Source organism: Bos mutus, chromosome 6, assembly GCF_027580195.1.
Source record: "Bos mutus isolate GX-2022 chromosome 6, NWIPB_WYAK_1.1, whole genome shotgun sequence".
Lineage (NCBI taxonomy): Eukaryota > Metazoa > Chordata > Mammalia > Artiodactyla > Bovidae > Bos > Bos mutus.
The window spans coordinates 36,273,598-36,288,788 of NC_091622.1; the positions used below are offsets into that span (position 1 = coordinate 36,273,598).

Sequence of the window (15,191 nt, forward strand, 5' to 3'; positions counted from 1 at the left end):
GCTACTGACCCATGTGCTGCAGCTACTGAAGCCTGCATGCCCTAGAGCCCATGCTCTGCAACGAGAGAAGCCACTACAATGAGAAGCTCGAGTACTACAACAGGAGTAGCCCCCCACTCGCTGCCTCTAGAGAAAGCCTGCCCAGCATGAAGACCTAGCACAGCCAAAAAATAAATAAATAAAAATGAAAAACCAAAGTTTGTGACATGCTGATTTAGTGAAATAAGTGAAATATGATTAAATAGGATTGACTTAAAATCAGTATAGCATGCATGATTCTCATTACGAATATCATGTTCTATCCAAAGCAACTATTTCCATCTGGATAAATTCAAGAGACTAGACCACAGCTCTGTTTATTGTGCCATTGCTAATTAGAGGAGCATTTGGCTTTTTTCCACTTCTGAAGGTTTACTTTATTATAAGTTATGCTAAAATTCAAACTCATCTAAAAAGCATGCACATTTATTGAACCTGAAGACCTTATCTGTGTGTGTGTATGTGTCTGTGTGTAACATTATTTGTGGCTAAACAACTGAGAAGGACTGAGACTGACTAGATACACAGTCCTAAAAAAAAATTATATTTACTCACTTTCCAAAAGAAGGACTGAGTTCTTTTAAATCTTCCAATGATGGCTCCTGGTCCAGAAGTTTCTTAAACAGAGCCAGTGGGAAAGGGAGGTAGACAACATTAAAATTATATAGGGAGAGTCCACACAGCATCCCAAAGAGGAAATACATCTTCTTCTCAAATTTAGGCTAGAGAAGAAAAAAAAAAATCCTTTATGTATTAAATATAATCAATAATCCAAACAGATAATTAGATTAGTAAAAAGAAGTTTGGTTCCTTTATCTAAGAGTCAGAAATTAGAAACAAAATGAGCTTCAGGAAAATAAAAATTTGAGGTTCTTATATAGGTTATAATACAATATAAAATTCTTCTGTAAGTTAAAATACAAATTTTAACAGTTCAGAATGTTAAACAAATGAATTTGCTTTTTGTGACTGACAGCATATCTGGAATATGAAAAAAAATGCTCAGTGAACCTTAAAAATGAAGGTTTTCACTATTGAATTTTTTTTAATTTAATTTTATTTTTAAACTTTATAATATTGTATTGGTTTTGCAAACATTGAAATGAATCCGCCACAGGTATACATGTGTTCCCCATCCTGAACCCTCAGTGTTTGTCTTCAAATTCATGTAGAAAATGACACCAGGAAGGAAGGGTGTACTTTATGCCTGCAGCGGGCGTCAGTCATGCCAGGGGTGTGTCAGAGGAGTGCTGGTCCCTTCAACAACGCAGCCCTCAACCCAGGCGTGCTTACAGGGACAAGCATATGGGTCAGGGAAGGTAACTGATGCTGTTGAGTATGAAGGTCTGTGGAAGGAAGAAGGAAAGAGTCCTGATAAAATTGGCTTCACTCTTCTCTGCACTGTGAGGTCCTGGATGAAGTAAACCCCGGCCATATCTGGCCAGGCCGTCACTGCAGCCCAACCGACAGGTCACGATTCCAAGACTTCAATTCCAGTGCCGGCTTTGCTGTTAGCTGATCGCTGACTTTAGGCCACCCATATAGTAATCTGTGCTTCAATCTACTTGCTCTATTTACTTCCTAGTGTAATTGCCTAGGACAAATGTTAAAAATGCATTTGAATTTTGAAAAGGAGTTAAAAGTTCAATACAAGTACTCTCCAAAGGAGACCTCTTCTAATCTAATCAGTCTTACTTCCTCTATTTGTAAGGTATCCCTGATTCTAGTGGATTTTGCCTCTTTGTTTTCTATCCAGCAGTATAGTATTCAGTAACGCTTAAGGGGGCTTTGGGATCACTCTTAAATTTATATCCTTACTTGGTCACTTGCAAGTTGAATATCCATTCAGTTCAGTTCAGTTCAGTCTCTCAGTCATGTCTGACTCTTTGGGATCCCATGGACTGCAGCATGTCAAGACACCCTGTCCATCACTAACTCCCAGAGTTCACCAGAGTTCATTCAAACTCATGTCCACTGAGTTAGTGATGCCATCCAACCATCTCATCCTCTATTGTCCCCTTCCCCTCCTGCCTTCAATCTTTCTCAGCATCAGGGTTTTTTCAAATGAAACAGTTCTTCGCATCAGGTGGCCAAGTTATTAGAGTTTCAGTTTCAATATCAGTCCTTGAAATGAATATTCAAGACTGATCTCCTTTAGGATGGACTGGTTGGATCTCCTTGCAGTCCAAGGGACTGTCAAGAGTCTTCTCCAGCACCCCAGTTCAAAAGCATCAATTCTTTGGCACTCAGCCTTCTTTATAGTCCAACTCTCACATCCATACATGACCACTGGAAAAACCACAGCTTTGACTAGATGGACCTTTGTTGGCAAAGTAATGTGTCTGCTTTTTAATATGCTGTCTAGGTTGGTCATAACTTTCCTTTCAAGGAACAAGTGTCTTCTAATTTCATGGCTGCAGTCACCATCTGCAGTGAATTTCGAGCGCCCCAAAATAAAGTCTCTCACTGTTTCCACTGTTTTCCCATCAATTTGCCATGAAGTTATGGGACTGGATGTCATGATCTTAGTTTTCTGAATGTTGAACTTTAAGCCACCTTTTACACTCTCACTTTCATCAAGAGGCTCTTTAGTTCTTCTTCACTTTCTGCCATAAGGGTGGTGTCATCTGCATATCTGACGTTATTGATATTTCTCCTGGCAATCTTGATTCTAGCTTGTGCTTCACCCAGCCCAGCGTTTCTCATGACGTACTCTGCATATAAGTAAAATAAGCAGAGTGACAGTATACAGCCTTGACGTACTCCTTTCCTTATTTGGAACCAGTCTGTTATTCCATAGAGACTTCCCTGGTGGCTCAGACGGTAAGGCGTCTGCCTACAATGTGGGAGACCTGCATTCAATCCCTGGGTCGGGAAGATCTCTTGGAGAAGGGAATGGCAACCCACTCCAGTATTCTTGTCCTCCCCCACGAAAAAAGGGGCTCAAAGAAATATGTGACTTCCCTGGTGGCTCACACGGTAAAGTGTCTGTCTACAATGCGGGAGACCTGAGTTTGATCCCTGGGTTGGGAAGTTCCCTGAAGAAGGAAATGGCAACCCACTCCAGGGTCTTGCCTAGAAAATCCCATGGACAGAGGAGCCTGGCGTCCATGGGGTCGTAAAGATTTGGACATGACTGAGCGACTTCACTTTCACTTTCTTTCTTTCTTGTTGTTCCATATCCAGTTCTAACTGTTGCTTTCTGACCTGCATACAGGTTTCTCAAGAGGCAGGTCAGGTAGTCTAGTATTCCCATCTCTTTAAGAACTTTCCAAAGTTTGTTGTGATCCACACAGTCAAAGGCTTTGGCATAGTCAATAAAACAGAAATAGATGTTTTTCTGGAACTCTCTTGCTTTTTCCATGATCCAACAGATGTTGGCAATTTGACCTCTGGTTCTTCTGCCTTTTCTAAATCCAGCTTCAACATCTGGAAGTTTGTGGTTCACATACTGTTGAAGCCTGGCTTGAAGAATTTTGAGCATTACTTTATTAGCATGTGCGATAAGTGCAATTGTGTGGTAGTTTGAACATTCTTTGGCATTGCCTTTCTTTGGGATTGGAATGAAAACTGACCTTTTCCAGTCCTGTGGCCACTGCTGAGTTTTCCAAATTTGCTGGCATATTGAGTGCAGCACTTTCACAGCATCATCTTTTAGGATATGAAATAGCTCAGCTGGAATTTCATCACGTCCACTAGCTTTGTTCGTAGTGATACTTCCTAAGGCCCACTTGACTTCGCATTCCAGGACGTCTGGCTCTAGGTGAGTGATCACACCATTGTGATTATCTGGGTCGTGAAGATCTTTTTTGTATAGTTCTTCTGTGTGTTCTTGCCACCTCTTCTTAATATCTTCTGTTTTTGTTAGGTCCATACCATTTCTGTCCTTTATTGTGCCTATCCTTGCATGAAATGTTCCCTTGGTATCTCTAATATTCTTGAAGAGATCTCTAGTCTTTCCCATTCTATTGTTTTCCTCTATTTCTTTGCACGATCACTGAGGAAGGCTTTCTTATCTCTCCTTGCTATTCTTTGGAACTCTGCATTCAAGTGGGTATATTTTTCCTTTTTTCCTTTGCTTTTTGCTTCTCTTTTCACAGCTATTTGTAAGGCCTCCTAAGACAGCCATTTTGCTTTTTTGCATTTCTTTTTCTTGGGGATGGTCTTGATTCCTGTTTCCTGTACAATGTCAGGAACCTCCATCCATAGTTCTTCAGGTACTCTATCAGATATAATCTCTTGAATCGATTTGTCACATCCACTGTATAATCGTGAGGGATCTGATTTAGGTCATACCTGAATGGTCAAGTGGTTTTCCCTACTTTCTTCAATTTAAGTATGAATTTGGCAATAAGGAGTTCATGATCTGAGCCACAGTCAGCTCCTGGTCTTGTTTTTGCTGACTGTATGTAGCTTCTCCATCTTTGGCTGCAAAGAATATAATCAATCTGATTTTGGTGTTGACCATCTGGTGATGTCCATGTGTAGAGTCTTCTCTTGTGTTGTTGGAAGAGGATGTTTGCTATGACCAGTGCATTTTCTTGGGAAAACTCTATTAGCCTTTGCCCTGCTTCATTCTGTACTCCAAGGCCAAATCTTCCTGTTACTCCAGGTATCTCTTGACTTCCAATTTTTGCAACCAGTCCCCTATAATGAAAAGAACATCTTTTTGGGGTGTTAGTCCTAGGTTTTGTAGGTCTTCATAGAACCGTTCAACTTCAGCTTCTTCAGCATTACTGGTCGGAGCATCAGATCAGATCAGATCAGTCGCTCAGTCGTGTCCGACTCTTTGAGACCCCATGAATGGCAGCACGCCAGGCCTCCCTGTCCATCACCAACTCCCGGAGTTCACTGAGACTCACGTTCATCGAGTCAGTGATGCCATCCAGCCATCTCATCCTCTGTCGTCCTCTTCTCCTCCTGCCCCCAATCCCTCCCAGCATCAGAGTCTTTTCCAATGAGTCAACTCTTCGCACGAGGTGGCCAAAGTACTGGAGTTTCAGCTTTAGCATCATTTCTTCCAAAGAAATCCCAGGGCTGATCTCCTTCAGAATGGACTGGTTAGTCGGAGCATAGACTGGGATTAATGTGATATTGAATGGTTTGCCTTGGAAATGAACAGAGATCATTCTGCCATTTTTGAGATTGCATCCAAGTACTGCATTTCGGACTCTTGTTGCCTATGACAGCTACTCCATTTCTTTTAAGGGATTCTTGCCTACAGTAGTAGATATAATGGTCATCTTATTTAAATTCACCCATCCAGTCCATTTTAGTTTGCTGATTCCTAAAATGTCGACGTTCACTCTTGCCATCTCCTGTTTGACCACTTCCAATTTGTCTTGATTCATGGACCTAACATTCCAGGTTCTATGCAATTTTGCTCTTTACAGCATCAGACTTTGCTTCTATCACCAGTCACATCCACAACTGGATGGTTGTTTTTGCTTTGGCTCTGTCTCTTCATTCTTTCAGGAGTTATTTCTCCACTGATCTCTAATAGCATATTGGGTACCTATCGACCTGGGGAATTCATCTTTCAGTGTCCTAATTTTTCGCCTTTTCATACTGTTCACGGGGTTCTCAAGACAAGAATACTAAAGTGGTTTGCCATTCTCTTCTCCAGTGGACCATGTTTTGTCAGGACTCTCCACCATGACCCTTCCTTCTTGAGTGGCCCTATAAGGCATGGCTCATAGTTTCACTGAGATAGACAAGGCTGTGGTCCATGTGATCAGACTGATTAGTTTTCTGTGATTGTGGTTTTCAGTCTGTTTGCCTTCTGATGGAGAAGGATAAGAGGCTTATGGAAGCTTCCTGATGGGAGAGACTAACTGAGGGGGAAATTGGGTCTTGTTCTGATGGGCGGGGCTATGCTCAGTAAATCTTTAATCCAATTTTCTGTTAATGGGTAGAGCTGTGTTCCCTCCCTGTTATTTACTTGGGGCCAAACTATGGTGGGGCTTCCCTGGTGGCTCAGAGGTTAAAGCATCTGCCTCCAGTGCGGGAGACCTGGGTTCGATCCCTGGGTTGGGAAGATCCCCTGGAGAAGGAAATGGCAACCCACTCCAGTATTCTTGCCTGGAGAATCCCATGAACAGAGGAGCCTGGTAGGCCACAGTCCATGGGGTCGCAAAGAGTCGGACACGACTGAGCGACTTCACTTTCACTTTCAAACTATGGTGGAGGTAATGAATATCTGTAGACAGTTTATTTAATCTCTCTGTGCCTCAGTTTCTTCATCTGTAAAATGGGGCAAACCACCTATCTCATAGAGTTGATATGAGGTTTATTTTCTTCCTTTCCATTCCCTACTTGCATTGTTTTGATATATTTAGTCCCTATCCTTCGTCATTAACCTCAGGGCTCCATTTTCCAATGACACTTTTTCCAATCACTTCAGTCCCCCTTGATTTCTTTAGGTCCTAAGAAAGAATCCCTTAAATTTGTATAGTGACCTAAAGTTTTCAGGGAACTTCACACTTTGACATACCTTTTATCTTGTTTTAATCTCACAATAGCTCTATAAAGCAGGCAGAATAGAAATTAGTTTTGCTAGTACTTAGGCATTTTTACCGGAGAAGGCAATGGCAACCCACTCCAGTACTTTTGCCTGGAAAATCCCATGGACAGAGGAGCCTGGTAGGCTGCCGTCTATGGGGTTGCACAGAGTCAGATACGACTGAAGTGACTTAGCAGCAGCAGCAGCAGCAGGCATTTTTACAGTTGAGGAAACTAAAAACTCAGAGAGGCTAAATTATATACCCACCATCACTCAAGACTAGATCTCTGGGCTTCTCATCTCACAAGAGTGCTTCCTTCCCTATCCTACCTATTACCCAACAACTATTACAACAGACCCTGATGCTGGACAAGATTGAAGGCAGGAAGAGAAGAGGACGACAGAGGATGAGATGGTTGGATGGCATCACCGCCTTGAGGGACATGAGTTTGAGCAAGCTCCAGGAGTTGGTGATGGACAGGGAAGCCTGGTGTGCTACAGTCCATGGGGTTGCAAAGAGTCAGAAACAACTGAGCAACTGAACTGAACTGAATTGATTACAATACAAAGTCAGCAGCACAAAATTTCAAAAACTTGCTAAAATTCCTGGTATTTTAGTCTTATTGCTCTATCTACATATATAAAATGTTTTCAAAGCAAAGAGATTGTGTTATCCACTAATCTGAATCTTCTATAGTTTTAATACAATGTGGGAACTTCAAGAAACAGCCAGTAAAAACTTGCTGGTTGACCCTACCAATGGCACACCTTAGCCACTCCTATCTTTTAGAGATTCATTCTTTCTCAAAAAGATGTTTAGTGGCTAAACATCTAGTCGCTAAATTGTGTCCAATTCTTTCGGGACTCCATGGACTGTAGCCTGCCAGGCTCTCTGTTCATGGATTTTCCCAGGCAAAAATACTGGAGTTGGTGGCTTCTCCAGGGTATCTTTCCCACCCAGGGATCAAATCCACGTCTCCTGCATTAGCAGGCAGATTCTGTACCACTGAGCCACCTGGGAAGCCCTTCTAAAAAGATACAAAACACCTTTTAGTACTTTTTCACTCTCATTCATGTTCTCTTCCTGTACCCTTTTCTTTCTGGGTTCCAAACTTCATCATATCATTTGAAAGAGTATTTGGAAGTTTATGGGAAAGAAGATCAATAAATTGAAGTTCAACATGTGATTCTTGTTAGAATTATTTGCTCTGTGTTACTAACAGAGAAGGCTTCCCTTGTGGCTCAGCTGATAAGGAGTCTGCCTGCAATTCAGAAGACCTGGATTCAATCCCTGCATTGGGAAGATCTCCTGGAGAAGGGCATGGCAATCCACTCCAGTATTCTGGCCTGGAGAACCCCATGGACAGAGAACTTTGGTAGGCTACAGTCCACATGGTCACATAGAGTCTGACACGACTGAGTGACTAACACACACACACACTAATAGAGAAATGAAGTTTTTACTACTTTAAGAAAATGTTTACATATAGAGAATCTTTGTAAAAATATAATTATTGCAGAAATGAATCATCTTATTAGAATTAGCAATTATCTCTAGGATTCTGTTAACAATTTCTCTCCTAGTTTGAAACTCTAGATTACTGCCTCTTAAAATTTAGGAAACCACCCAATATTCAACAAAGTGTAATACATCTAAACTATGGAATACTACTCAGCAATAGAAGGGAATGAACTATGATAGATACAACAACACACATGATTCTCAATATCATTATGCTGAGTGAAAGGACAGATACAAAGACTACTTATGATTCCATTTATGTAAAATTGTAGGAAATTCAAATTATAGTGACAGAAATCGAATCAGTGGTTGCATAGGCATGGGCAGGGAATAGAAGCAGGGAGAAGCAGGATCAGAAAGGAACCTGAGGAAACTCTAGGGGATGATGGATGTGTTCACTGTCTTTTGTTTTCATTGTCTTGAATTTCATGGGCATAGATGTACATCAAAATGTATCAAAGTGCACATTTTATGTACCATTTATCATGTCTCAAATATACCTTATTCAAGCTGTTTAAAAATGTAATGTCATATAAATCACCTGGCGATCTTATAAAAATATATATTCTGATCTGGGCCTGAGATTCTGCTTTTCTAACAGTTCCAGGTAATGCTGGAACTTCCGCTCTGTGGACCACATTTTGAGTAGCAAGGTTTTATGTGACCTAATTTTACATTAGCAGGTATTGTGTTCATTTACAGTATATGGTATACTTTTTCTGTTCTGAAAAACCATAAGAAAACAAATAAAAGACTTACTTTGACAGGAAACCACATGTAGGAATCCTCTTCGGGATACATGAACATTCCATATTCTTCCTTGGTCATAGATTCAAATATACAGTGAAAAAACTCAGACTTCACCCCTTCCCCTCCAGAACGAATTTCTTTAATAAATTCAACCTGAGAAAAGAGGACATTGTCAGGTCCAGATTTAAAATATAATGCCTTGACATTTACAGAAAAGTTTCAAGCCTCCTGCCATCACTAGAATTCCCAGAACCCACTCTCCTCACCTAACCGTACTATGCTCTCTCACTTTGCTTCTGATAGTGGGTGCCGTGAGCCTGCTTACTGTCAGATTACTGTATAGTGAGTACATAGGTCCCTCCCATGGCCACATGAACCAAGTGAAGTGAGATTCTGGCAACACTCAACATTCACCAATTATGCTGACCAGCATCTTGAATCAAATTTTGATGTGCTTCAAACCCCTGAGCCCCTAAATTTCTCAATTTTTCTCTCTTGTCTAGCTTCCTCTCATGAGTCAAGCTTTACAACTTAGGCTACGGTCAACAAATATTTGGTTTCTTCTGCCTCGCCCCTCATTAGAACTTCAGATAAACAGCCCTCCCTCCCTGTCAGCCTGGACATGGCACCTTTGTCGGAAATTTCAGAGCTGACTGCCCAGAGCCCTCATCTGAGCATCGACAAGAACTGGTCCCCCTTTTCTAAAGTCTACCTCTGGGATTTGCAGTGCGAGTCCTATCTTAGATTTCCTCCCATCTCTCTAACTACTCTTTGTTGTAAATATTTATGTATTTATTTGGCTGTGTCAGGTCTTAGCTGTGGCACGTGGTATCTTTAGTTGGGATATGCAAGATCTTTAGTTGCCGCATAGGAACTCTTAGTTGTGGCATGCATAATCTAGTTCCCTGACCAGGCATCGAACCCAGGCCCCCTGCATTGGAAGTGTAGAGTCTTATCCACTGGACCACTGAGCAAGTCCCTCTAACTACTCCTTCTATACTTCCCTTCCTGTTTGTTTCTTTTCATCTTTTTAATGTAAATATCACCAAGCTTCACTGAGAGTTCTCTTTCACTTCTCTTTACCTAGATTTACCTCCTTGGCCTTGTCCATCATCACCAAGGGCCTGCCTCACATTCCATCAAGATATACCAAGAATAAATTAAGCTTGCTTCTGATTTTCTTACTTCCACTCATTTATACAACAAGGTTGTCTTTGCTATGGTCAGGACGTGCTCATAAAGAGCTCGACAACCTTGCCTTGTTGAGAGTCTATATTTTGATTGGATTTCTCTTGAAGTTTACCTTCTTACCTCTTTGTCATTTCCTGTAGGCAGAATCACTTTCTATTGATTTCCTCATAATCAAGATTTAAAGAAAAATAGGTACAGAGGGAGACAAAAACTAGAAAGCCTAGCTTATAAAATCCTTTCCTCATTTTCCATCAGAATCCTGAGACCCAACTCTCAGAGTCTGACTTCCTCTCTGAGAACCTAACTTTTCCCTTCTTGGCTGATATCAGGAAAATACACTCCCCTCTGGACAGATGCCAGCTCTCACCTACAAAGTTAATCTTTATTCTGTGGGCAAAGGATCTGAAGTACCACACAGTAAAAACCCTACAGATGCCCCCAAGGATGAAGTGAAGGATGGCTAGGAAATGGAACCAACACAGTGGAAAGTCTGTGACTAAAACTAGAGCCAAAAGTACCCATTCTACCCACTGCTTGCTGAATGCATTCATTGCCCCAATTCTTCACCCCTCCTTGGCCCAGGTCTTTCGCATGTGGCTTTATAGTTCCTCTCATTAAAAAGGCTGAGTATATTATGCCAGCCCTTGACTTGAGTTCAGCCATGTGACTTGATTTGACTAAACCAATGTTTGTTGTCTAACTGGGCTTGCTATCTTTTTTTTGGCAGTGGCTTGGCAGGTGGGTTTGGAGGGGCCTTGCTATCTTGTACCTCTGACACTGATATGCGAACATGTTTGTGGGTCCTAGGAAGAAGATGGACAACATAGGAGTCAGGGCCAGACTGCCTGAGCCAGGCCAAGCCTAGGTAACCAATCCCTAGCCAATTCTCAAACATGTAAACAGGTACAGACAAAATCTGAAAAGCCACTCAGATGAGTTCAACTTAGAGCAGCAGTCTCAGCAGAACTGCAGATCTGTAAAATTACTATTTTAAGTCACTATGCTTTGGGATGGTTCATTATGAAGCATTTCTGTAGCCAAAGGTAACTAACTATTAGTTAACTCATAGAGCCAATGGTCAATTAAACATCCTGGAGCTTTTCTCTGAAGGGTAAGCAAGGAATCCTGGAAACCATTAGGCTGATAACTATAGTTGCAAATACAGGTTCTCCTTGTACCACATTATATAAATGTTCCCCCGACACACATTAGTAAAAATATTATGAGGAGTTTTAGCGTACCACTAATATTTTCTGGAGGTCAGTGTCTTCAGCTTGGCTTAACTGACATAGAGCATCTTCAACTAAGTGACTTCGTCTGACGCTAAGTGTAAATAAAGGAGATTCATCCCTTCTTTGCAGAATTATTCCCCTAAAATCCATGTAGTTGTTCACTTCAGATTTCTAGAAAAAGAAATATTTTAGGAATCCTCATAGGAATACAAGAAATTATTTAATATTTCAAATAAACATTTTATATAGCATACATTTATGCCAACCATTGCTATATATACTCATGTTGCAATAACTTAAGTAAAAGAACATTTAACTATAATTTGGAAGACAAAGAGATCATAAAATCTATGGCACCAAGGAATTGTGCAAATGATGGAATACTCAGTTCAGTTCAGTTCAGTGGCTCAGTCGTGTCTGACTGTTTGTGACCCCATGAATCGCAGCACGCCAGGCCTCCCTGTCCATCACCAACTCCCGGAGTTCACTCAAACTCATGTCCATCGAGTTGGTGATGCCATCCAGCCATCTCATCCTCTGTCGTCCCCTTCTCCTCCTGCCCCCAATCCCTCCCAGCATCAGAGTCTTTTTCAATGAGTCAACTCTTTGCATGAGGTGGCCAAAGTACTGGAGTTTCAGCTTTAGCATCATTCCTTCCAAAGAAATCCCAGGGCTGATCTCCTTCAGGATGGACTGGTTGGATCTCCTTGCAGTCCAAGGGACTCTCAAGAGTCTTCTCCAACACCACAGTTCAAAAGCATCAATTCTTCGGTGCTCAGCTTTCTTCACAGTCCAACTCTCACATCCATACATGACCACAGGAAAAACCATAGCCTTGACTAGACGGACCTTTTTTGGCAAAGTGATGTCTCTGCTTTTGAATATGCTATCTAGGTTGGTCATGACTTTCCTTCCAAGGAGTAAGCGTCTTTTAATTTCATGGCTGCAGTCACCATCTGCAGTGATTTTGGAATACTACACAGCCATAAAAAAAACTAACAAAATTTTGCCTTTTGCAGCAACATGGATGGACTTGGAGGGCATTTTGCTAAGTGAAGTACAATGTATGGAAAAAGACAAATACTGTATGATATCATTTACATGTGGAATCTAAAAACTACAACAAACTAGTGAATAAAACAAAAAAGAAGGAGACTCACAGATACAGAGAACAAACTAGTGTTTACCAGTGGGGAGAGGGAAGCTGGGAGGGGCAATATAGGAGTACAGGGGAAGGGGTACAAATCATTAGATACAAAATAAGCTACAAGTATATATTGTACAACACAGGGATATAGCCAATATTTTATAATAACTATAAATGAAGTATAACCTTTAAAAATTGTGCATCACTATATTGCATGTCTGTAATTTATATAATACTGTACACCAACTATGATTTAATTTTTTTTTTTTAAAGGTTAATGGGAAATGTTACAGTGGAAGAATGTGGTCACCATCTGAACCCACTGATGAATCTCAGAATGAACAAAAGTGAAACCACCAGAAATAATGCACTGAAATACGGAGAGGTGAAAATAAATTGGGCCTGGCATTTGCTTTACAATACTTAACAAAAATATGGGAATTCCCTGGTGGCCAGAGGTTAGGACTTTGAGCTTTCACTGCTGAGGGTGAGGGATCAAACTCTGTCAGGGAACTAAGATCCTACAAGCTGCATGCCACAGCAAAAAAAAGAAACTTTAGCAAAAATAGTAACAACTAAAAATTTAAAAAATGATAAATGAAGTATGGCAAAATGTTGATGACTGCTGAAAATTTGTGCTGGGGTTTAATACGACATTATCTCTACTTTGTATATATTTGAAAATTTTACATAATAAAAAATAAGACATACATACCAGCATTCTTATTTGGGAATCAGCTTGCAATAATTTAATTTTGGACATCAAATTAAAGACAAATGGAAAATCACTGAAAATAATCGGACTGAAGTTTTCTGCAGGTATCTAAAAATTAAAAAGACAGAAGAATTTTGATAATCAAAAGAAAAGGAAACCTTCATTCCTTTACCTCACTACCCTAAATTATTTACCTCCATACTTTATAGAATTCATTTTTAAGAATCTAAATTACCTAGAAACAAATTTCTAGGAAAATGCATTTGCTTTGTGGCTGAAAGATACTTTAAGTTATCCAAGAGCATCTACTTTAGCAAATTCAGCATTACAATGAAGACATTTTCAGATCTTAACTTACAAAGAAGCTACATAGCTATTAATGTATTTCCCTTTCCCTTTTAAAGTACAAAAAAATATTCAGAAAGTAAAATATTATTCTTACCAGGTTTTTTTCCCTATTAATCACTCTTATTCTATCTTCATAAAAGTTCAACAAAAAGGAGACTTCATTTATGTGGAACATATCTTCTGATAATCGACAGTTAGTTTTGTTTACCTTAAAGAAAATACAACCTGTGATATTTTCTATCAATGAGTAACTTAATCTATTTTTATATATGCCTCAGTTCAGTTGCTCAGTTGTCTTTGCGACTGTCGCTCCGACTCTTTGCAACCCCATGGACCGCAGCATGCCAGGCCTCCCTGCCCATCACCAACTCCCAGAGTTTACCCAAACTCATGTCCATTGATTCGGTGATGCCATCCAACCATTTCATCCTCTATCGTCTCCTTATCCTCCTGCCTTCATTCTTTCCCAGCATCAGGGTCTTTTCAAATGAGTCAGCTCTTCGCATCGGGTAGCCAAAGTATTGGAGCTTCAGCTTTAGCATCAGTCCTCCAGTGAATATTCAGGGTTGATTTCCTTTAGGATTGTTGGTTTGATCTTCTTGCTGTCCAAGGGACTCTCAAGAGTCTTCCCCAACACCACAGTTCGAAAACATCAATTCTTTGGCACTCAGCCTTCTTTATGGTCCAACTATCACATCTGTACATGACTACTGGAAAAACCACAGCTTTGACTGTATGGACTTTTGTCAGCAAAGTAATGTCTCTGCTTTTTAATACGCTACTTAGGTGTGTCAAAGTTTTTCTTCCAAAGAACAAGTGTCTTTTAATTGCATGCCTACAGTCACCATCCACAGTAATTATCAAAATATCTAATTTTTAAAAATGGGTAGACGAACCAAACAGACTTTTTTCAAAGAAGACTTACAGATGGCCAACAAGTACATGAAAATATGCTCAACATCATTAATCATTAGGGAAATGCAAATCAAAACCATAGTGCAATATTACCTTATGGCTATTAGAATGGCTATCATCAAAAATACAAGAGAGAAGTGTTGGTGAGGATGTGGAGAAAAAGGAACTTCCATGCACCATTAGTGGGAATGTCAATTGGTGTGGGCACTATGGAAAACAGTATGAAGGCTTCCTCACAAAATTAAAAATAGAACTACCACATGATCCAGCAATCCCACTTTTGGGTATAGAGCCAAAGGAAATGAAATCACCCGCTCAAAGAGATATCTACAGTCCCATGTTCATTTTAGCATTATTTAGAATAGCCAAGATAAATAAACAACCTAAGCGTCCATGGACAGATGAATGGATAAAGAAGATATGGTGTGTATATATGTGTATGCATATACACTGGTACATACGTATATACACAATGGAATTGTATTCAGCCATGAGAAACAGGGAAATCCTGCCATTTGCAACAACATGGATGGATGGTGAGAACATTATGCTAAGCAAAATACTTCAGAGAAAGGCAAATACAGTAAGATATCACTTACACATGAAATCTAAAAAAAGCTAAACTCAGAAACAGAGTGGAGTGGTGGTTTATAGAGTTGAGGGTGGGAGAAAAGGAGAGATGTTGCTCAAACGGTACAAACTTGCAGTTACAAGATAAATAAGTTCTGGGGATCTAATGCACAGCATGGCGATCATAGTTAACAATATTGTACTATATAGTTGAAAGTTGCTAAGACAGTAGATCCTAAGTATTCTTACCACACTAAATA

At 40.2% G+C, this 15,191-nt stretch overlaps 2 protein-coding genes across 4 annotated transcripts in view; one reads left to right on the top strand and one right to left on the bottom strand.

Moving 5' to 3' along the window:
- Window positions 1-15,191, top strand: part of PYURF (PIGY upstream open reading frame) — an 88,075-nt gene that overhangs the window by 65,111 nt on the left and 7,773 nt on the right. The window contains exon 2 of the mRNA XM_070372163.1: window positions 12,657-12,768. Coding sequence (XP_070228264.1) covers window positions 12,657-12,768 — 112 coding nt within the window. The remainder of the gene's footprint in view (window positions 1-12,656; window positions 12,769-15,191) is intronic.
- Window positions 1-15,191, bottom strand: part of HERC6 (HECT and RLD domain containing E3 ubiquitin protein ligase family member 6) — a 57,532-nt gene that overhangs the window by 6,349 nt on the left and 35,992 nt on the right. For 2 of the 3 annotated variants that reach the window (XM_005897788.3, XM_070372161.1), the window contains exons 14-18: window positions 13,541-13,654; window positions 13,099-13,206; window positions 11,246-11,407; window positions 8,823-8,966; window positions 595-761 (exon numbers count right to left, since the gene is read on the bottom strand). In XM_005897788.3, coding sequence (XP_005897850.2) covers window positions 595-761; window positions 8,823-8,966; window positions 11,246-11,407; window positions 13,099-13,206; window positions 13,541-13,654 — 695 coding nt within the window. The remainder of the gene's footprint in view (window positions 1-594; window positions 762-8,822; window positions 8,967-11,245; window positions 11,408-13,098; window positions 13,207-13,540; window positions 13,655-15,191) is intronic. The other variant, XM_070372162.1, reaches the window with a different exon arrangement.